The 21693-nt window shown below is 41.3% G+C and overlaps 1 protein-coding gene across 5 annotated transcripts in view; it reads left to right on the top strand.

Annotated features, from left to right (window-relative positions):
• LOC125113758 (ATP-binding cassette sub-family A member 9-like) overlaps positions 1 to 21693 on the top strand; it is a 133631-nt gene that overhangs the window by 14653 nt on the left and 97285 nt on the right. For 4 of the 5 annotated variants that reach the window (XM_047756648.1, XM_047756646.1, XM_047756647.1 and 1 more), the window contains 2 exons: positions 993 to 1140; positions 2490 to 2658. In XM_047756648.1, the coding sequence (XP_047612604.1) occupies positions 993 to 1140; positions 2490 to 2658 (317 nt within the window). Of the gene's footprint in view, positions 1 to 992; positions 1141 to 2489; positions 2659 to 6177; positions 6237 to 7376; positions 7488 to 8000; positions 8177 to 8389; positions 8510 to 10675; positions 10815 to 11533; positions 11625 to 13635; positions 13776 to 17680; positions 17798 to 19010; positions 19192 to 19534; positions 19702 to 21693 lie in introns of all 5 variants that reach the window. The other variant, XM_047756649.1, reaches the window with a different exon arrangement.

Genomic DNA, 21693 nt, shown 5'->3' on the forward strand with positions numbered 1-21693 from the left:
TCAAATGTTGACCCAGTTCTACATACCTAGAATAAACTCAAATTTGTCAAGAAATGTTAACATTTTTAACATAAATTGAGAAGTTGTAGAGTGTCTAGGATAAGAAACTGGGCTTGGGAACTGGACTTCCTGTATTCTGATCCCAGCTTTGGGCTTTGCCACCTCACTGTATGATTTTTTTACTTTATCTGGTTATGCTCCTCAACTTCTCTGGGCCTGTTTCATCATATGTAAAGTGCAGATTAAAAATAATGAGTCCTACCTCATAAGGTTAGGATGAAGATTAAATGAGGTGATATAAAAAGTATATAGAACACTTCCTAAACATGGTAGCTATTGTTACATGGCAAAATTATAAGTACAAATTTTTATTTACAGTAATAACTAAAAAAAGAAATAAGTTCTCTTATTTTCCTAATGAGAAACTTCAAAGAATTCGTCATATTCTTTCTAAAATGTCTATTTCCTTGTTGCTTGGAATATTTATTTTGCAATATTGCAATGACTTTATGAAAAAAAATCATAGTTTAAATTCCTGTTATTAAAACAGTTTTTTTTTGTTTGTTTTTTGTTTTTGTTTTTTAGGGCCATACCTGTAGCATGTGGAAGTTCCCAGGCTAGGGGTTCAGTTGGAGCTACAGCTGCCAGCCTACACCACAGCCACAGCAATGCCAGATCCAAGCCAGTCTGCAGCCTAAGCCACAGCTCATGGCAACACCAGATCCTTAGCCCACTGAGTGAGGCCAGGGATCAAACCCCCGTCCTCATAGATACTAATTAAGTTCATTACCACTGAGCCGTAACGGGAACTCCAAAACACTGTATTTTTAAAAATCAGTTATTTCCTTGTAATGTTCCTTTAATTGCTTCACTAACAGTTTCACTATGAGGGCTTCTTGAAAAAGCTACAGAATACAATTATTCGCCCTGCTGCCACACTGAATTATTTTATTTTAATTAAACATTTATTATTCTTTCTGTTTGAATCTTAGATTATCCGCTTGGATTATAATATGAATGGTGTAGTGTTACCTGATGCTTCAGGAGAGTCATACATAATGATAGCAACGTTTTCCATATTGGTTTTTGATGCTCTTCTCTACTTGGTGTTGGCATTATACTTTGACAAAATCTTACCCTGTAAGTAACAGTGGGTTTTTCTCTGACCTCTATAGATCTTGATCACGTTGAAGAGTCTTTCTTAAGGTTATATACATATATTTTAAGAAATGAAGAAGGACAGATGCTTCCCATCACAGGCCTAATTGGTTCTTTATCTCTATTTGTAGTTCTCATGGTCTGAAGGAGCTGTGATGTAAAAATAATTATGCTTCTGAGTATAAATATATAGTGATAACTATACAGTCATTTTTAATGCCTGTTATATAACTATATGGTATTAAATAATGTTACTCCTTTCAAAGATCCCTGAAAGGGTTTTCGAAGAATGATATTTAGGATTTGTATCAGAACAAGTGGAAATAAATTTGCTCTTAAGATGGTTCTGGTTGGTGTAGGGCTGTTGTTCCGTGGAACTGTTTCCTAATAAATATTTGTCATTCTTACAAGATGAGGGATGGATTGTAAGCTAAACACAGCTAGGCAGGACCTAAGGTGGGAAATAACCGGTGTTTCCTCACTCCCCCTGTTTATTGGAGCATCGTTTGAGACGTCCATCATCTAAGGAGCTAACCCATGAAAATTAGAGTGATTTCAGCATTATTCTGAAAACTTCTCACGTATTGTTCATATTTACAGAAGGGTATTACCGTATTAGATTTTCTTTATCTTGAAACCAACCAATTTTTATATAAGCCTAAAATTCCTGCGCACAGGCTAGAATCAGAACGTTCTTTTCTTGCACAATCTTGTTTATCTTATTTTTTATGTTCCTTCCGCTTTGTTTTAAGTTTGTCTTATGTGTTCCCATGTATTATTTGTATGTATTTCTGTCTTTTTATCACTTCTGACTAATATATGAAGACTCTTAATAACAAATAGTATTTCATTTTTTAAAATCTGGAAAATGATCATATATTCATCCTGAACAAATTAATTTCTCCATGTGCTTTTTATTCATGTACCATATAGAGTTCCGTATTATGTTCAATCATATTGTTGTCAGGTGATTTCTTATGTTCAGAAATGTATTTAAAATTATTTTTATGTGCCATATTAAGGCTTACCCCAGAGTATTTGATGTCACTCATTGTTCTAAATACCTTTTAGAACACTTTTTATTCTAACTTTTGATTTATAGCTCATCAAAATTTCTGTCATATTGTGTAACTCTTCTAATAATATGTCATTTAAGTTTCATTGTTTTCTTCACTCTTCAAGTTTTCTTCTCAGTAATAGGAGGTTAGAAAGCCAAGACTTTCTTTCTGATGCTTAGAAGTCTAAGATATTCTGCACTGTTCTGAACAAGCTTCTTTGCTCATTGTTCTAATGTTACTGAACAAATATTTTATTGCCCCTTGATTAAATAGATGGAAATGAGCGCCATTATTCTCCATTATTTTTCCTGAAATCATCATCTTGTTTCCAACACCAAAGGATTGATGATAAGGTCATTGAGAAAGAATTAGATCCGGATCACCCTTCTGACGACTATTTTGAACCAATAGCTCCAGAATTCCAAGGAAAAGAAGCCATCAGGTAGTCATATGCATACTAATATATGGGTGCAAGGTGAATGAATTTTTTTTTTTTATTGGAGCAGAGTTGACTTACAATGTCGTGTTAGTTTCAGGTGTATAGCAAAGAGAATCAGTTCTGTAGATAGGGATATCCATTCATTCTCAGATTTTTTTCCCATATAGGTTTTTCAAGAATATTGAGTAGATTTCCCTGTGCTATGCACTATGTCCTTGTTAGTTATCTATTTTATATATAGTAGTGTGTATATATTAATCTCAAACTCCTAATTTATCACTCTGGCTCCATGTTTCTCCTTTGGTAACCATAAGAACAAGAACAAAAAATTTTAAAATTTGCATGGAAACACAAAAACCCTGAGTAGCCACAGCAGTTTTGAAAAAGAAAAATGGGACTCGACTTCAGACTATATATACTACAAAGCTACATTCATCAAAACAGTATAGTACTGACACAAAAACAGAAGTAGAGATCAGTGGAACAGGGTAGAAAGCCCAGAAATAAACCCATTAATCTGTGGCAGAGGAGGCAAGAACATACACTGGGGAAGAAACAGTCTCTTCAATAAGTGATGCTGAGAAAATTAGACAGCTATATATAAAAGGATGAATGGATCCTTAACAAACCTGAACCTGAAGCAGAATATGGCGGAATAGGTTTGTTCTTGTGAATGTCAGCTTGAACTTTTCCACTGTCATCACTAAGCATATCGCCTACGGATGCGTGAAAGGAAACTTCCTGTTGCTTAGTGCTGTGTCTTACCACATCACCTTCCATCTTGTCTCCCTCTGTTTTCTGTATCTTGTCCCCCTTCTTTTATTGCTGCTCTTATTTCACCCTGAATTCCTTTCTCGATAGTTTGGTCTGGATTATATGGTATAATGGAAGAAGTAAGAAATCTGCATTCACAATTTATACATCTTAATACCACCCTTCCCTCTCATTTGATGCACCATCTTTTCTTTTTTGTTTGTTTGTTTGTTTTAGGGCTGCACCTGCAGCATATGGAAGTTCCCAGGCTAGGGGTCGAATTGGAGCTGCAGCTTCTGGGCACAGCCACAGCCACAGCAATGCAGGATCTGAGCTGCGTCTGCGACCTACACCACGGCTAATGGCAATACTGGGTCCTTAACCTACTGAGCGAGGTCAGGGATTGAACCCCTGTCCTCATGGATACTAGTCAGGTTCATTAACCACTGAGCCACAACGGGAACTCCCTGATACATCATCTTGGAGAAATCAATACTTTAAGACCCTGAATCTTAGTATCCTCTATGAAATGAGAGTAATGTCTGCTTTGTAGGGTTATTTGTAACAGACTCATGTGAGGAGCTTTTAAAAAACCTCTGCTCTCGGAGTTCTCATTGTGGCTCAGCAGAAGCAAACCTGCCTAGTATTCATGAGGACGCAGGTTGGATCCCTGGCCTCACTCAGTGTGTTAAGGATCCGGCGTTGCCATGAGCTGTGGTGTTGGTCACAGATGCGGCTCGGATCCTGCATTGCTGTGGCTGTGGCTGTGGCCAGCAGCTACAGCTCCAATTCACCCCCTAGCCTGGGAACTTCATATACCTCAGGTGCGGCTTTAACAAAAAGAAAAAGGAAAGGAAACCTCTGCTCTCATCCCCTGCCTCCAGTGATTCTAACTCAGGGACTGTGGTCTTAAACCCACGTATCTGTGGATCTTAAAGAGCCCTGTAGATTGTCCTAACGTGCACTAACGGTAAAAAATGAGGGAGTTTTCAACATTAAGCATTCATTGAGCAGATACTCATACAGTGCTTACTGTGTCCTGGACGTGCATTTAATTCTCACAGAGGCTTAGAAGGCAGGCACTTTTATGTTGCCCATTTTACAAATGAGGAAAGTGAAGTCCTGAGAGGTTGTCTCTTGCCCAGTGTCACACACTCATGAACGAGGAGCTGACATTGGAACCCAGTCTGGCTCCAAAGTGTATACCTTTAACCTCTAGCAACTGTAAAGGTATCAGGAGGCCAAGGAAGATGAATGAAATGGAACTATAGCTATGAAGTAAAATATTTCTAAGAGAGCATAGCATGAACCTACATACCTAAGCTTCATCCTTCTCCTTCTGACCCTCCTGTCTATTAAGCTTTCTGTCTGTTAAGCAACTCTTCCCAACCCCGGCTCCATATAAAGCATCAATTCAGAGAGAAAAGCCAAGTCAGGAATAATCCCCCCAAGCTCATTGCCATCAACCCCTCTTTACCAGTTGAGAGCACAAAATAATAAAATTATATATATCATTGTTCAGAGTATAGTAATTTCAGGCTTAATCTCCTAAGAAAGTCTCAAGGTTAGTTATTTAGGTTAAAAAAAATGCTTGTTCTTCGACTTCAGTGAAGGAGAGAAAAGTGAAATAACCTTCCCCGCCACTCCTGTCCCCCTGACCTGTAACCCTGACGAACCTGTATAGCACTGATTCTGGACCAACCCAGCCCCTCGTCTGGATTCTTTGCTAATGTGGAGGCTTGGGGCCACTGACACACTAGGAAAGGAAAGTCGTCTGATCCAAGGCCTGCTGACTCAAGCTTTTGGCTCCGTTGTGGGGTGTCTCACCCCAGATCCACACAGAAGCAGCGAGGTGGGCTTAGGTACCCAGCACGGCAGTTCTTCCGTGACGTGCTGCTGCACACTCAGTCCCACCGAAGCAGGTTCTCAGCCGCATGACAGGCCGAAGACCTTGTACCACCCAGTGTTAGATGCGGTTCCCAAGCCACAAGTCCTGTCTCTTCTGGAGGTTTTTTCCTTAGGAAAATCATTGCCTCTCTCCACCCCTCGATGAGTGTCAGATCTAGTGCAGTCAGTCCCAGCAGGTGAACTTGATTTTGCGCGGATATAGGCAGTCCTAGTCTTGATTCCCTCTTCCCAGTCTGTCTCTGCTTTACCTACGAGTGGTCTCTTCCTCTTTCCCGATTAGCCTTTAAGCTACTGAAAGTGTGGAGGAAAGCGAGGAATTTATAGAGCATTCTACTTTGCTAAGCAAAATGCTAGTAATTTAGTTTAACGTTCTAAAGAAACGTTTAGTTTCTCCCCCTGGAGAAAGCATTTTTTTTTTTTTTGTCTTTTTGTTGTTGTTGTTGTTGCTGTTGTTGCTATTTCTTGGGCCGCTCCCCCGGCATATGGAGGTTCCCAGGCTAGGGGTCGAATCGGAGCTGCAGCCACCAGCCTACGCCAGAGCCACAGCAACGAGGGATCCGAGCCGCGTCTGCGACCTACACCGCAGCTCACGGCAACGCCGGATCGTGAACCCACTGAGCAAGGGCAGGGACCGAACCCGCAACCTCATGGTTCCTAGTCGGATTCGTTAACCACTGCGCCACGACAGGAACTCCTGGAGAAAGCATTTAATGGGAAATAAGTCTCCATCTTTCGAGTAGACTCTTATATTATCCCTTATCCCACATAAAGTTGACTGCTTCCGTCACTCTAGGATTGCTCATGATCTGTATCATTTTCATGTTTCGGTTGGCTACGTAAGCACCTCTTTTGTCATTTCAGAATCAGAAACGTTAAAAAGGAATATAAAGAAAAGACTGGAAAAGTGGAAGTTTTGAAAGGTGAGGAAAAACACTGCATTGTTTCATTTACCTCTTTATTATAAAAAAAATGGAGAAAATTCAGGGTGAAAAATTAGAGAATATAGATGAGCAAAACAAACAAACAAACAAACAAGCCAAAAAAAGCAAGGAACCTAACTCCGCCACCTGGAAAATAACCCTGATTAAGAACTGAATGTAAAGTCCTTCCAGATGTTTCATGGATCTGTGAATCTACAAAAATGGAATCACGCAATGAAAACTGCCGCTTCATGTTTAAAGATAAATTTGCTATAAATAATACTTTATTTGCACTATGAGGCAAGAATGTCTAGGCCTAAAATTGATAAAATTTTGGTATTAGGGAATTTACAGAGCTTGTATGTCCTGGTGAGATTAACTAAAACGAGATGAGTGACACTGCTAACCGTGAGTTAAATTTCACAGGTTAATATCCTATGACAAACATAGTTTATAATTTTTAGTGAACCAACATATTTGATACTGAGTGTTCTCACAAATGTAGTTTTCTATGGCAAACATTTAGGCAAGCATCAAAGCTAGTGGCTACATTTCATAGAGGGCAGTATTTATTTATTTTTTTATTTACTGTCTTTTTAGGGCTGCACTTGGGCATATGAAAGTTCCCAGGCTGGGGATCCAGTCGGAGCTGTAGCTGCTGGGCTGCACCACAGCCACAGCAACGTGGGATCCAAGCCACATCTGTGACCTACACCACAGCTCAAGGCAACGCCGGATCCTTAATCCCCTGAGTGAGGTCAGGCATCGAACCGCACCGCGTCCTCACGGTTACTAGTTGGGTGGGTTCATTACTGCTGAGCCACATCGGGAACTCCCTCGCTTTTATGAAGTATGATTTTTAGAAGTTAAGTAAATTATTAGTGGAAGAGACAGAAGCCTTAAAAGTTAAAAAAGGAAGCATCATTGACCCTTCCAAAGGTTGAGAGTTCTTTGTCCACTGTGCTTATACCAGGGAAATACTGACTCTTATGTATTTGATTTTTTTTTTTAATATTATGCATTTTAAACTATTGAAATGCTTGAGAATACACAATTAAAATCAATTGTCTTATCCTGTTTTTAGAACCAGCCCTGTCTACTGCCCTCTTATTTATAATGACTATCTTATTCTACAAACAGGCTTGTTCTTTGACATATATGAAGGTCAAATCACAGCAATTCTGGGTCACAGTGGAGCTGGCAAATCTTCGTTGTTAAACATCCTTAACGGATCGTCTGTTCCGACAGAAGGTAGACAAAAAGAAATTTCCCAAAGGCAAGAGGTCTGATAGTAGAATGAGGTCATAAGTATGCCTTTCTCATTTTAAGGTTTAAATTTAACTGCTTTAAGAAGAAATAACGTTTCTTTATCTAAAGTTGTTAGATATGATTTTGATATACAAAATTTGTATTTTCCAAATTTCCAGGAAAATCATTATCTTTACTCCATTGCTGTGTGATACTCCAGAGGAAATATACACTATTCTGAGTTTTATGTTACTGTTAAGCAATATCAACATTATTATTAATATTATTATTAAGTAATATGTTAATGTCAACATTATTATTAACATTATTATTGTTAAGTAATATGTTAATGTCAACATTCAGTTACGTTAATGTTATGCCATCGTCCATAAATTATGAAGGCATCATTTTAGGTATTTCTGAATATATGTCAATATTTTCCTGAATAAGATCTCCAAAGATTAATGAAGTATATTATCTTGCCAATGTTAAATTATTTTTAACTTCTATTCTCAGGATCAGTTACCATCTATAATAAAAATCTCTCTGAAATGCAAGACTTGGAGGAAGTCCGAAAGATAACTGGTGTTTGTCCTCAGTTCAATGTTCAATTTGACACACTCACTGTGAAGGAAAACCTCAGGCTGTTTGCTCACATTAAAGGGATTCAGCCGCGGGAAGTGGAACAAGAGGTAGATGGTGCGCTCGGATTTACTGAACTGCCGACCACTTGCCAAGTTAAATCCTGACCACAGAACTCCCCTCAGTGATGTACTGCCTCGTTATGCATGAAATTTTTAGGCAGCGGGGTGTTTTAAAATGTCTATATCTACTGCTTTAATGGATGAGTAAAATTACATAATGTGAATCATCTTGGATTCAAGCTTTGTCTGTTTCTTGTCTAGGTGCAGAGAATTTTACTGGAATTGGACATACAGAACGTTCAGGATAATCTTGCCACACATTTAAGTGAAGGTCAGAAAAGAAAGCTGACCATTGGGACTGCCATTTTGGGAGACCCTCAAGTAAGTGAGACTATGCACGTGAAGGAATGCAGATGGCGTGTCAGGAAGAAGTCACGCTCTTCTTTTTATTCGTGTGTGGTGAAAACATTGCATACACAGATGATGAAACTTCATTTCAATTTGTTATTATTATTATTAAAGTATAGTTGACCTCTAACACTCTTATGTTAGTTCCAGGTGTACGACATAGGCATTCGGTGTTTTTATGCATTACAGAATGATCATGGTGAATCTAGCTGTTACCATCTGTCGTCATACAGAGTAACTGCAATGCTGTTGACTGTATCCTCAATGCTATACATTTCATCTCTGAGACGTATTTATTTTATAACGGGGGGTTTGAGCCTCTTAATCTCCATTACCTATTTCACGCATCCTCCCACCCTCTCCCCTTCTGGCAACGTATTTGTTTTCTGTATCTCTGAGTGTGTTTCTGTTTTGTTCTGTGTGTTCATTTTGTGTCTTTTAGATTCCGAATGCAAGTGAGATCATACAGAATTTACCTTTCTCCCTCTGACTTACTTCACTTAGCATGATACCCTCCAGGGCCATCTGTGTTGTCACAGTGGCAAAGATTCATTCGTCTTTATGGCTGAACAGTATTCCTTTGTATGTATATATCTGACATCTTCTTTATCTGTGCATCTGCTGATAGACACTTAGGTGGCTTCCATATCTTGGTAGTTGTAAATAAGGGTACAGTGAATATAGGGGCTGTTACATATTTTTGAATTAGCATTTCGGTTTTTTTGTTTTGTTTTGTTTTTTTAAGAGCCAAAAGTGAAATTGCTGGATTGTATGGTAGTTCTGTTTCTAAGTTTTGGGGGGAACTCCATGCTGTTTTCCATAGTGGCTGTACCAATTTATATTTTCACCAGCAGTGCACGAGTGTGCTTTTTCCACATCCTCACCAACACTCGTTATTTGTTGTGTTTTGGATAATAGCCATTCTGACAGGTGGGGGTGATATTTCATTGTGGTTTTGATGTTTATTTTCCTAATGATTGGTGATGTCAAGTGTCTTTTCATGTGTCTGTTGACCATAAGTATGTCGTCTTTGAAAAATGTCTATTCAGGGAGTTCCCGTCGTGGCGCAGTGGTTAACGAATCCGACTAGGAACCATGAGGTTGCGGGTTCGGTCCCTGCCCTTGCTCAGTGGGTTAACGATCCGGCGTTGCCGTGAGCTGTGGTGTAGGTTGCAGACGCGGCTCGGATCCTGTGTTGCTGTGGCTCTGGCGTAGGCCGGTGGCTACAGCTCCGATTCAACCCCTAGCCTGGGAACCTCCATATGCCGGGGGAGCGGCCCAAGAAATAGCAACAATAACAACAACAACAACAAGAAAAAAAGACAAAAAAAAAGAAAGAAAAATGTCTATTCAGGTCCCCTGACCACTTTTTTTTTTTTTTTTTTGTCTTTTTGCCTTTACTAGGGCTGCACCCTCAGCATATGGAGTCTCCCAGGCTAGGTGTTGAATAGGAGCTGCAGCTGCCAGCCTACACCACAGCTACAGCAACATGAGATCCGAGCCACGTCTGCGACCTACACCACAGCTCACGGCAACGCCGGATCCCTAACCCACTGAGTGAGGCCAGGGTTCGAACCTGCATCCTCATGGATGATAGTCAGATTTATTTCTGCTGAGCCACGACAGGAACTCCTTTTTGTTTGTTTGTTTTGTCTTTCTTGGACCCTGACCATTTTGTAATTGGATTTTTTTTTTTGATGTTGAGTTATGTGAGTTCTTTGAATATTTTGGTGATTAACCGTTTATCAGTCATATCATTTGCAAATATCTTCTCCCATTCGGTACTCAGACTTTTCATGTTGTTGATAGTTTCCTCCTCTCTGCAAAAGCTTTTTAGTTTGATATAGTCCCCTTAGTTTATCTTTGCTTTTGTTTCTCTTACTAGAGGAGATGTACCCAAAAAATATTGCCAGGACTGATGTCCAAGAAGTCAAGCTCTTCCTTTTCCACTAAAAGTAGTAGGGTTTTCACTGTAATATTATCCCGCAAGAACCTACTATGTTTAACTATGAATATAAGTGTATTGAATATAACTGGTTGGATAATTATTATTATTTTTCTTGGTTTTTATTGTTTCTCATGCTATACTGTGGAAACAGCAGGGAGAGGATACCTCTTATGTATCTTCATCCTCTGTAGGTTTTGCTATTAGATGAACCAACTATAGGATTGGATCCCTTCTCAAGACATCGAGTGTGGAGTTTCCTGAAGAAGCACAGAGCAGGTCGTGTGATCCTCTTCAGTACCAATTTCATGGATGAAGCTGACGTCCTGGCTGGTAATTCTTGGTTTTCTCTCATGTGGCAGTAAAGACTTCGGGAAATATTTGTTCCCAGGGGAAGATCCTTGCTCTCGTTCTCTTGGTGTGTCTGTGTTCCATAGACATCTGGGGACGACAGGCATCTAGTCCTACTGTAGAGCTACTCACTAACTGTATATATGCTGGACTGTGAGCGCTAATAAAATACCGTGATATTTTCTCAGATCACCTTCTGCTTGATTTCAACATCCAAATCTTCATTTGTGTATATTTGGTTGAAAAACACCCATTCCTTTTTTAGCGCCCAGAGTAGAAAATATGTCAAATGTTTATTTTTTTTTTCAAGAAGTGTTGGAGAGCACGGAAGTAGACGGGAATGCACAGGCTCATTTCGTTTTTTATTTATTTTTTTCTTTTCTTTTCTTTTTTTGACTATACCTATAGCATGTGGAAGTTCCCCGGTCAGGGAGCAAACACATGCCACAGTAGCGACCCAAGCCGCTGCAGTGACAACACCAAATCCTTAACCCATGGCTACAAGAGAACTCTGCATAAGCTCATTTTAAATGCACCCCTTTAAATTCATGTTTCGAATATTTAAGTGTACATTAAATATAGCTATGCCCCATAGGACCCTTCTCCTTTGGAAATCTAAGCTTTGGTGCCTCCCTCATATTTTCTAGAGAAAGAAGAAATGACTCTTCCTCATCTTTTCTCTCTTCCTTCCTTTTACTCAGATAGAAAAGTGATCGTGTCCAGCGGGAGGCTGAAATGTGCAGGCTCCTCCATCTTTTTGAAGAGAAGGTGGGGTCTTGGATATCACTTAAGGTAAAGGCTTGAGGGTAGAAAAGCTCGGTAGCTGTATTTTCAGCACTGGAATATCAAAAAAGTAGACCGTTCTGAGAGAGACTTGGCCTTCTGCCTCCGCTCTGCTAAGCTGGAGGATGTGCGGTGTGTCCCAGATGCTGTTTCTGTGTGCCTACCTCCCGTATCTTCACTGACTCTACGGAGAGGCCAGATTTCAAAAGGATCCGCCCAGGCTGATGATCACAGCAGACCTACGTCATGGACCGCTTCCCAGGATGCTGCCCTGTGCAGCCTAAACCTCACTGTCTTTCCACCCTCCGCTTTCTTCGGCTGATCCTCACATCTCTGCAGTGGATTTTCATTCATTCGTAGCGTTACCGAAAGTGGGATCTGGCTGCTCACTGCTCTAAAGCCAGTAAAGAGGCAGGGTTGGTGAAAAGGAAATTTGCTTTATTTCAGATGCCGGCAACCAGGGGTCTTCTGTCCAAAGGGGCAACCACCACTACCCCCACCCCCACTGACAGTCCATGGGTGGGCAAGACCTTTTATAGGCAGAGAGAGGGGCTACACGCCGAAACAACACAGTTAGCTCTGACTGTCATCTTGAAATTGGTCGTGCAGGAGTCTGACCAGCGTCATCTTGATTGCTTTAAGTATAGTTACTCTTCAGTTTCAAGGTCTGTTTCTTCCTGTTTCTTTGGGGCCAGTTCTTGGAATTATGGCACTAATGTCATGGTTACAGTCTGGTCGTCATGTAGTTAACTTCTTCCACCAGGTGAGTGTTTTGGTATCTACAAGGCAGCTAACAGGATATGGCTCAGAATATTATCTATAACCCTTGAGAAGGAATTGAAGATCCCTGACTTTGCTTGATGACTAAGCTGTTGTTATTTGGTCTTGTTTGATTGTTTTCCTTTGCTCTGCATTTCCTTACTTCTCTGATTATTCTTTGACAAAAGTTTTTCTACAGATAAGGTAGGTGAACCATTACATTTAGAATGGATAGGTGATGAGGTCCTGCTGTATAGAACAGGGAACTGTATCCAGTCTCATGGGACGGAATATGGTGGAAGATGATAGTATGAGGGGAAAAATGTGTATGCATATGAATGTATGACTGGGTCACTATTCTGTACAGCAGAAATTGTAAAAAAAATTTTTAAAGATAAAAAAAATCTGTAATTAAAAAAAGGCAGGCAGGGAGTTCCCGTCGTGGCTCAGTGGTTAACGACTCCAACTAGAAACCATGAGGTTTCGGTTTGATCCCTGGCCCTGCTCAGTGGGTTAATGATCCGGCGTTGCCGTGAGCTGTGGTGTAGGTTGCAGACGCGGCTCGGATCTGGCATTACTGTGGCTGTGGTGTAGGCCGGCGGCTACAGCTCCAATTAGACCTAGCCTGGGAACCTCTATATGCCTCGGGTGCAGCCCTAGTAAAGGCAAAAAACAAAACAAACAAACAAACAAAAAGGCAGGCAGAGGACATGATGGGGGAAGGAGCATAGGGTCTTGCTCTGTTTCAGCAAGGCACAAAGTCAAATACTTTAGGAGCTGGTATCAACAGGAGTACATCTCCTGGCAGAGAGTGAAGAGGGCTGTGTCTAAGAAGAAAGTGTGTCCAGGTGAAAAGAATTTAAAACAAAACCCTGATGGCCAAACACAACATGCATGGAGGGGACAAAATCTTTCTTTTAGACACTAATCTTCTGATATCTACGCAGTCTGGTGTGATCATTATTTTCCTTAAGAAATCTAATGTTTTCACCTCCCTCTGTTTATCTGCATACTAGATATATAGTTTTAATTACATTATGTATTTGTTTGTATTTTTGTAGTTGTTTTGAGTTTATGTATGGATCATAAGATTTTTTCAAACCAATGGCATTGTCATGATTTTTATTCTCATTTACTCATTTTCTTCGTTCCCTAAAGCTATGGTAAAGTAATACACAAAGATAGCACTCCAGTAAAAGTTCTTTTTTTGTGGGAGCAAGAGAGAAAATACAAATGAATTGTCTTTCCTTTTATGTATTAGTTTGTACAGAAATGAAATCTGTGATCCAGACAAAATAACATCTTTCATTAATCATCACATCCCTGATGCTAAATTGAAAACAGAAAGCAAAGAAAAGCTTGTGTATACTTTGCCTGTAGAAAGGACAACTAAATTTCCAGGTAATTTAAATATGGATATAATGGAATGAAATGGGGGAATAAACGTTCTCATTGCTATTACCGTTTTCATTGTTTAATGGGTGTGGATTTTGTTTGGGGGATTGGGTTTCTTAGGAAGCTGAACCTGAGAGGTGGATTTTAGTGCAACTAATTTGTTTAGCAAAGGATGCCTAGAAGAACCAGTAGGGAACGTGGACCTGAGAGAGGAAGGGGAGGAGGCCAGCAAAGTGTGCCTTATCATTATCAGGCAGGTAACTGCAGTCAGCAACTGAGATGTGAAACCACTGCGAGAAATACAAGAATGTATAAGTAAGGGGCTCAGAGTTGTCACTGGAGGGTGAGAAATTGGGGGGTGGGGGGCGGGGGGGGTGGGGGGTGGTATTTATTCACCGCTCATCCATCATCGGTCAGGAGATGCTTCCAGGAGCATTAATTTTCTGACCCTTCTGGCTTGTGCTCACCATGAACTTAGCATCCTGCAGAACCCAGAGAAAAATGCCTTCAGGCAGGTGTCCTTAATAAAGAGATTTGCTGTGTGGGGGTGAGTGCAGAAGAGGTGGGGGCAGAGTGCCAAGGTGTCTGCCTTTTGAATTGTAATGTGATAGTGTAGGTAATTACGTTGCAGAGAGAAACATGGTTTATTTATTCTGCAAACATATTCATCATGGGTCTCCATTCTGCCGGGCAGCGCTGCCCACCCAGGGTTCGTTTAATACGTGATTCTCACCATCACTGACTACACAGTGCTTGCCACCAGTCAGACGCTCTTCTGTTGTTTCCTGCATATTAATAACCCATTTATCCTTCACAACTGCTCTGTGGGGTTGGTGCTACAAAGTGTATCTCAGTTTTTTTCTCATGTGAACGGCTTTCTTTTTATTTAAATATATAGTTTGTTAAAAGTTTAACTCCCCACAGGCCTGATACAAACGGGTGTCTTTGGATGATTCCATCTCGCTAGGCAAATACTCAGGAATTCAGATTTCGTCCCCATGTATAGATAGAGCAGCTGTCCCTGTCCTTGTGGTGGCATGGAAGATGCCGTCCTTAGGTCCTCAGGTTGTATGAGGTTCTTCCCTTCTTGGACTAATGTCCAGTGAGGTGCGACCAGCTTACCGTCTTTCTCGGTCATAAGGGGATAGTGAGCTGTAAGCTGATACCACTACTAGCGTATGTCACTTAGCCAGGGTCAGCCCGTGGCAGCCTCGTCTGCAGAGCCCAGGCCTCTGCCAGTCCGATGATGTACTTCTGTCCTTGCTGGGACATGAGGGGACTCCCAGATCCCCGTATGTCATGTGCAGGCCACGGGGAAATGCAGTGCTTCTCCTCAGGTCTTCTCTGGTTCCTCAGTAATGTTGCTGGCCTGTCACCATCCCTCCCACTGTAGAAAGTGGCAGCTGAGAAGCCTCTCAAAAAGCTTGCATCCTCCTCCAAGTCCCCACCATCAGTGTTTACTGGGAACCTGCTTGGTGTGCTAAGGATTAAGTAAGATATGCGTCCCTACCCTCAAGGAGCCGACAGTCCATTGGGGGGGCGGGGGGAGAAGTGGACGTACACAAGAAACCAAATTGTATTCCATTGTATAGTAATATAATCCACGTATAGGGTTGACTGGTGTCGGGCTTGGGTTTATATAGCATGGTCACCAAAAACCGCAAGAAGAAAATTGTCAAAGCATTCTAAGCCGAGGGGGAGCTGAGGTGTCCTGGCTGCAGTGGGGGAGGAGGGGAGCGGCAGCAGCGGAGGGTAAGGTTGTAGGAATGGAGACTTCTTCCTTTGGAGCTTTGGAGGCTCTCGGGTGGCCTTTGAATTTTTGTTTCAAATGTGTGGAGAAACCATGGAAACCCCGTCATTAAATGGGGGAATTATGTGATGTGACTTATATTTTCACTCTCTGGATATAAAAGATCCCACTAGAGATAGAGGAACACGAGTAGACACCAGGAAACCAGCCGTGTGGCCGTTTTAGAGGTAGAGGTGGAAGACGATGGTGATGGAGTTACCGTAGTGCTGCCAACTGAGAAATGGATGGAAGTGGGTGGATTGGAAACATGTTCGGAGATAAAGCCAAAGAATCTGGCGGATGGCAGGTTGTGGAGCACAAAAGTGAAAAATCAAGGGGGACTTGTAGTAGCATTTTGGGCTTAAATCACTGGGTGGAGGGGATGTCATTTATTGTAAAATGATGGAAGGAACAGTTGGGTAGGAAGAATTACTGTTCCGTTTTGGAAATATTTGCCTTGATACGCTTTTAGACTTCCAAGCAGAGATGACTAATCGCCAAGGATGTAGTTGGTTATAGGATTTTGGAAATCAGAGAACAAAGTGAGAATTGAATTTGGGAATCATTTGCACATAGATGGATTTAATGCAAAAGGATTGGGTTGAAATGTATGGGAAGAGAAGGTGATCTAGGACTGAACCCTCAGGAGAAGGTAGAGGAAGAGCCAGAGGTGGTAGAATTCAGGAGCCTGTATGAAGTTGAAGGAAAAACAAGAGACTATGTTCTCAAGGGAGGAAATGTTTCTAGAAGTCAACAGTCAACAGCTTTGAATGCCACTGAGTCAAAAAAGAAAAAAAAAATAGAACATGATCCAGCAATCCCACTCCTGGGCATATATCCAAAAAAATATGAAAGGTCTAGTTCAAAAAGATAAGGCACGCCAGTATTCATAGCAGCACTATTTACCCTACCAAGACATGGAAAATGTCCATCAACAGATGAATGGATAAAGAAGATGTGGTATATACACTGGAATATTGCTCAGCCATAAAAAAGAATGAAATAATGCCATTTGCAGCAATATGGGTGGACCTAGAGGTGATCATGCTAAGTGACGTACATCAGAGAGAAAAAGACAAATATTGTATGATATTCCACTTACATGTGGAATCTAAAAAAAAAAAAAGTACAAATGAACTTATTTATAAAACAGAAACAGAGACACAGACATAGAAAACAAATTTAAGATTACCAAAGGGGAAGGGGGAGAGGGATAAATTGGGGGATGGGGTTGATAGATACATACTGTATAAAATAGGTGAACCACAAGGATTTACTCTATAGCTCAGGGAACTATATTCAGTGCCTTGTAATAGACTATAACAGAAAAAAATCAAAGAGGGAGACAGACCAAGTTAAAAGAATAAAAACAAACAATCCCTCCCTCCAGAACCGGTCCATTGAATTAAAAAATCTGGAAAGACTGATGACCTTGAAAAGAGTAGCTTCAAGAAGAGATAAGGGTAGGATTTGTGTAGGTAAAGCATGAATAGGATGAGACTAATGAAAAGACAGCAACATAGACGAGTCTTTGGAGCAATGCATACATGTGGGAGGGGGGGACAGGAGTAGATTTTTGGTGTTTTTGTTTTTGCTGTTGCTTGTCTTTGCTCAATGTGTGACCTTAGAGCATTTTTTTGCCTCTCATTTGGGATGACCCAGTGCATGTAGAAACAATTGATGATTCAGGAGAGAAAGAGATAAGATTATTTTTGAGATATCCTCGAGATGCCCAAAGGGGAAGGAATTCAGGGCACAAGTCGAAGAGGTGCCTCTGGTGGAGGCAGCTACGGATCATACAAAAGGAAAGTGAGGAATACAGGTAGACGTATGCATTGATTTGTGGTGTCAGGGTGAGAAGACGATGCTTTCTGATTGCCTGTCTTTCCTCAAAGAAGTTTGCAGGCCGTTGATGAGCTGGGGATAGAAGATGGAGTGAAGGTGGTTTGAGGCTGGCGGAGAGGTCTGACATCTGTATCCAGTAGTGCGGTTTTGCTTCCTGTGACTTTCCAAAGACCTAAATTTTCTGAATAGTGTTCTGCATCGTTTTTAAATAAGGGTCAATTGACAAGGTTTCTCAGTGTGCTGTTTCACGTGTGCCTGTTTCGTTCTGTTGACCCAGACCTCTTCAGTGACCTTGATAAGGGCTCCGGCCTGGGTGTGACGAGTTATGACGTTTCCACATCAACTCTGAATGACGTCTTCCTGCAACTAGAAGGAAAGTCAGCTGTCGAACAAGGTAGATCCATGTGTGTAATTCATGGAAGATCAACATCTTGTGCATGATTCATGCCAAAGAATGTGACGGATACTCAATTCGACTCTGCTGTGTGGGAAGGGCTGTCATAGTTTCTTAACGTTCCTACTAGACCTGAATGCAGATCCCTTCTTGGAATATCCCAAATTTCCCTTTGGAACCTATTTGCTTCCTATTTCAGTGGTTTTCTCCTGTCCCCAGATGGTCACTGCTAACTTGGATGTGAAAGGCTTTCAATTAGGGTCATAAAGTCTGATCAGATACTTCTAATAAAAAATGCCCTTAGTTTTTTTCTTTTCTTTTCTTTCTTTCTTTTTTTTTTTTTTTTTTTGTCTTTTATCCTTTTAGGGCCATGCCCGCGGCATGTGAGATTCCCAGGCGAGGGGTCTAATCGGAGCTGTTGCTGCCGGCCTACACCACAGCTCACGGCAATGCCAGATCTTTAACCTACTGAGCAAGGCCAGGGATTAAACCTGCAACCTCATGGTTCCTAGTTGAATTCATTTCCACTGCGCCATAACAGGAACTCCGACCCTTAGCTTTTTGAAATACAAAATTCCACTATAGTCCTCATGGGGAAAAGGATTAGATTATCTCCTAAAATGTATTTTAATGAGCTCTAATAATAAGAGCTATCGATTAGGGAGTCTCTGAGTACTGTGTAGCTATATTGCATTATCTTTTTACAATAACCTTTCCAATAAATGTTATTGACATCATTTTCCATATGAGACATTCACGCCTAAGAGCAGTTAAGTGATTTGTGCAAAATCATGCTGCTATATTTGGGGATCAGATACAGGCCTGGTGGTTTCAGAGCTGGCAGTCTTTCCCCTGTATTTCTAAATTATTGATAGTTTAATAGGAGGCATTTAGGCATCAGTGATTGACTATTCCTATGAAGAAGGTTTCTCAAAATCCCTGAGAATATTTTTACATAAGGGACCTTCTCTACCTTTTCAAAGACTGGGCATAATGAGTTTATCCTTACTGAATCTTCCTTTGGTGTGAATTCAGTGTATTTTACCACTGAGTTTATTGCATGTGGACATGATAAACATAATTCTTATTTTCTTTGCTTTGATTCCACAGACATTCTAAAACAATTTTTAATATTACTGAAAAAAGAAAACCATGACGCCCAAAGATGGCATTAATATTTTGTGTGTGTGTATATGTCTGCGTCTGTGTACAGATTTGGAACAAGCAGAGATAAGAGACTCAGGAAGCCTGCATGAAGTGGAGCCGGCCTGCTCTTCTCTTCCTGAAATGCAGAAGACTGTGAGCGATATGGGCCTTTGGAGAATGCAGCTCTGCGCAGTGGCCCGGCTCCGTTTCTTAAAGTTAAAACGTGGAAAGAAAGCGCTTTCTACGCTGTGAGTATCAGAGCACTGGGGTTTGTTTGTTAGTGAGTGTCCAGAGAGGGTTAAACCAGGAGTGAATTTAAAGCAAGAACACAACACTCACCCAATACTCCTGCCGGCGGAGTGGATGGAGAAATGTAGCACTGGGATACCAGTGGTGGGAATACCTACCTGTGTGTTGGTACTCAATGAGCCTTACTCACGGGTCTGTTTAATAGGCATAGTTTGATAGCCCCGTGTTTATATAGCAATGCCTCTTAGTACTGATGGGACTCAACACATGTTTGTGAAATGTCTGGCAGAACAGAGAACATTGTTATAGACTCATAGGGTAATTTTTTGTTGTTGTTGCTAGGCTCTTGGTATTTGGAATTGCAATGTTCCCTTTGATTGTGGAAGGGATACTTTATGCTGTAGTAAATCAAAAGACTGATTGGGAGTTTAAACCTGAATTGTATTTCCTCTCTCCTGGACAACCTCCCCAAGACCCTCGTACCAGCTTACTGATCATCAATAACACAGGTAAACAGCAAAACAAAATTTAAATCCGGAAGTAAGTTACGGTTATTGCCAAAGAGCACATGTAGGTGGGGGAAAGCGAATTATAAGAGAAGGAAACATGTACTTAAACTGTGTTTATAGGAAACAACTCATGAGGACTCATGCATGTTTGCTGTGACTTTGGAGATGGTGGCTAAGACAAGGAGCCCGAGTCACTATCTAACCTAGCTAACCTATCAGCCTATTTACCTAGCTAGTCTAAGCTCTTATGTGAGGGGGAAATAGATTTTTATATTTACTGACCCGATCTATTTTATTTTTAAAAGTTTTTATTTTTACTTTTTTTGGTCTTTTTAGGGCCATACCCATGGCACGTGGAAGTTCCCAGACTAGGGGTCGAATCATAGCTGTAACTGCTCGCTTGAGCCACAGCCACAGCAACGCCAGATCCGAGCAGCATCTGTGACCTACACCACAGCTCATGGAACGCCAGGTCCTTAATCCACTGAGTGAGGCTGGGGATCAAACCCATGTCCTCATGGATATGAGTCAGGTTCCTTGCCACTGAGCCACAATTCTCCATTCTACTTTTAGATCTCTGTTACAGCAGCCTAACCTATACCATAAATACTATACATACAGATTGATGCGTTAAGATGGCATTTAATACCCTATGCCACTCCAGCAAAATCTAGGAAGATTCCTTTTTAGTCCTTTTGGAACCTGTGATCTTGTCATCCTGAATGATGGGTACTTGGCTTTGCCTAACTGCTTATTTAACTTTGAGGAATAAGCTGTGAATACTTTTTTCCTTAAGATGTTAAGAAATGTATTTAGGAGTTCTCTTGTGGGTCAGCGTATTCAGGATCTGCTGTGGCACGGGTTCAAGTTCCCTGGCCCGGGAACTTCCACATGCTGCAGGTGTGCCCCCCCCCAAAAAAAAAGTATTCAGAGTACAAGCCCTCTCTCGACGATGTCCCCCACCCGTTCCAGTTTTCATAACAATTTCTGCCTCAGAATTCTAGATGCCTCCACCTTAAATCAAGTGCTCTTTGCGTTTCTGTTTCTCCTCTTCTTATTTTCCATTTGGGTTTTAGAAAGTAAGTTTTATTCACTCTGCTACCTTAAAACTGCAAATCTTGCTAATTGTGTATTGGGTTTCCGAGATCTAGAATTGTTCCTTTACCTTTCAGTTTCACGTGTGTGTTCGCCTCCCCAGTCACTCCAAGATCAGTATCCTTGTGTTAACGTACTTATTTTTTCTCAGCTGTTAGCTGTCTTGTGATTTGTTTGGCGAGTCTATGCCATCTTCCTCCTCTTTTCTCAAAGCCTGATGATTATAGGTTAGATGTTCCTCTTTAAGTCGGAGCGTCCCTGCTGGCTTAGATGAATGTGGGTCACCAGGAAGGTGTCCTGCTTCAAGTGACCCTGGAGGCGGAGTGGGGGCGTGACTGCCCCAGGATGTACATGCAAAGCTTATTTTCAATGTGTTCATCCTTTTTCCCACCTGGTGGGAATCCTATCATCTGTGGCCTGGCCCTCTTTTTCTGATCCCAGTATAAACTCTCATTTCAAAGTTCAAATGAGTAGGAGGTCCCGTCGTGGCGCAGTGGTTAACGAATCCGACTAGGAACCATGAGGTTGCGGGTTCGGTCCCTGCCCTTGCTCAGTGGGTTAACGATCCGGCGTTGCCGTGAGCTGTGGTGTAGGTTGCAGACGCGGCTCGGATCCCACGTTGCTGTGGCTCTGGCGTAGGCCGGTGGCTACAGCTCCGATTAGACCCCTAGCCTGGGAACCTCCATATGCCGCGGGAGCGGCCCAAGAAATGGCAAAAAGACAAAAAAAAAAAAAAAGAAAAAAGGTTCAAATGAGTAAAAAGAAAGCATCCTCTTTCTTCCTTTTTCACTCCATCCTGGACTTTTTATTGTCCGGGGTAACTTTAGATCTTGCCCTACTGTTTTCCTCAGGCAGTGTCTCTTAGAAGATAGGAGAATGGGTTCTGTTTGGGGGCCA

The sequence above is a fragment of the Phacochoerus africanus genome, chromosome 14, assembly GCF_016906955.1.
Source record: "Phacochoerus africanus isolate WHEZ1 chromosome 14, ROS_Pafr_v1, whole genome shotgun sequence".
Taxonomy (NCBI): domain Eukaryota; kingdom Metazoa; phylum Chordata; class Mammalia; order Artiodactyla; family Suidae; genus Phacochoerus; species Phacochoerus africanus.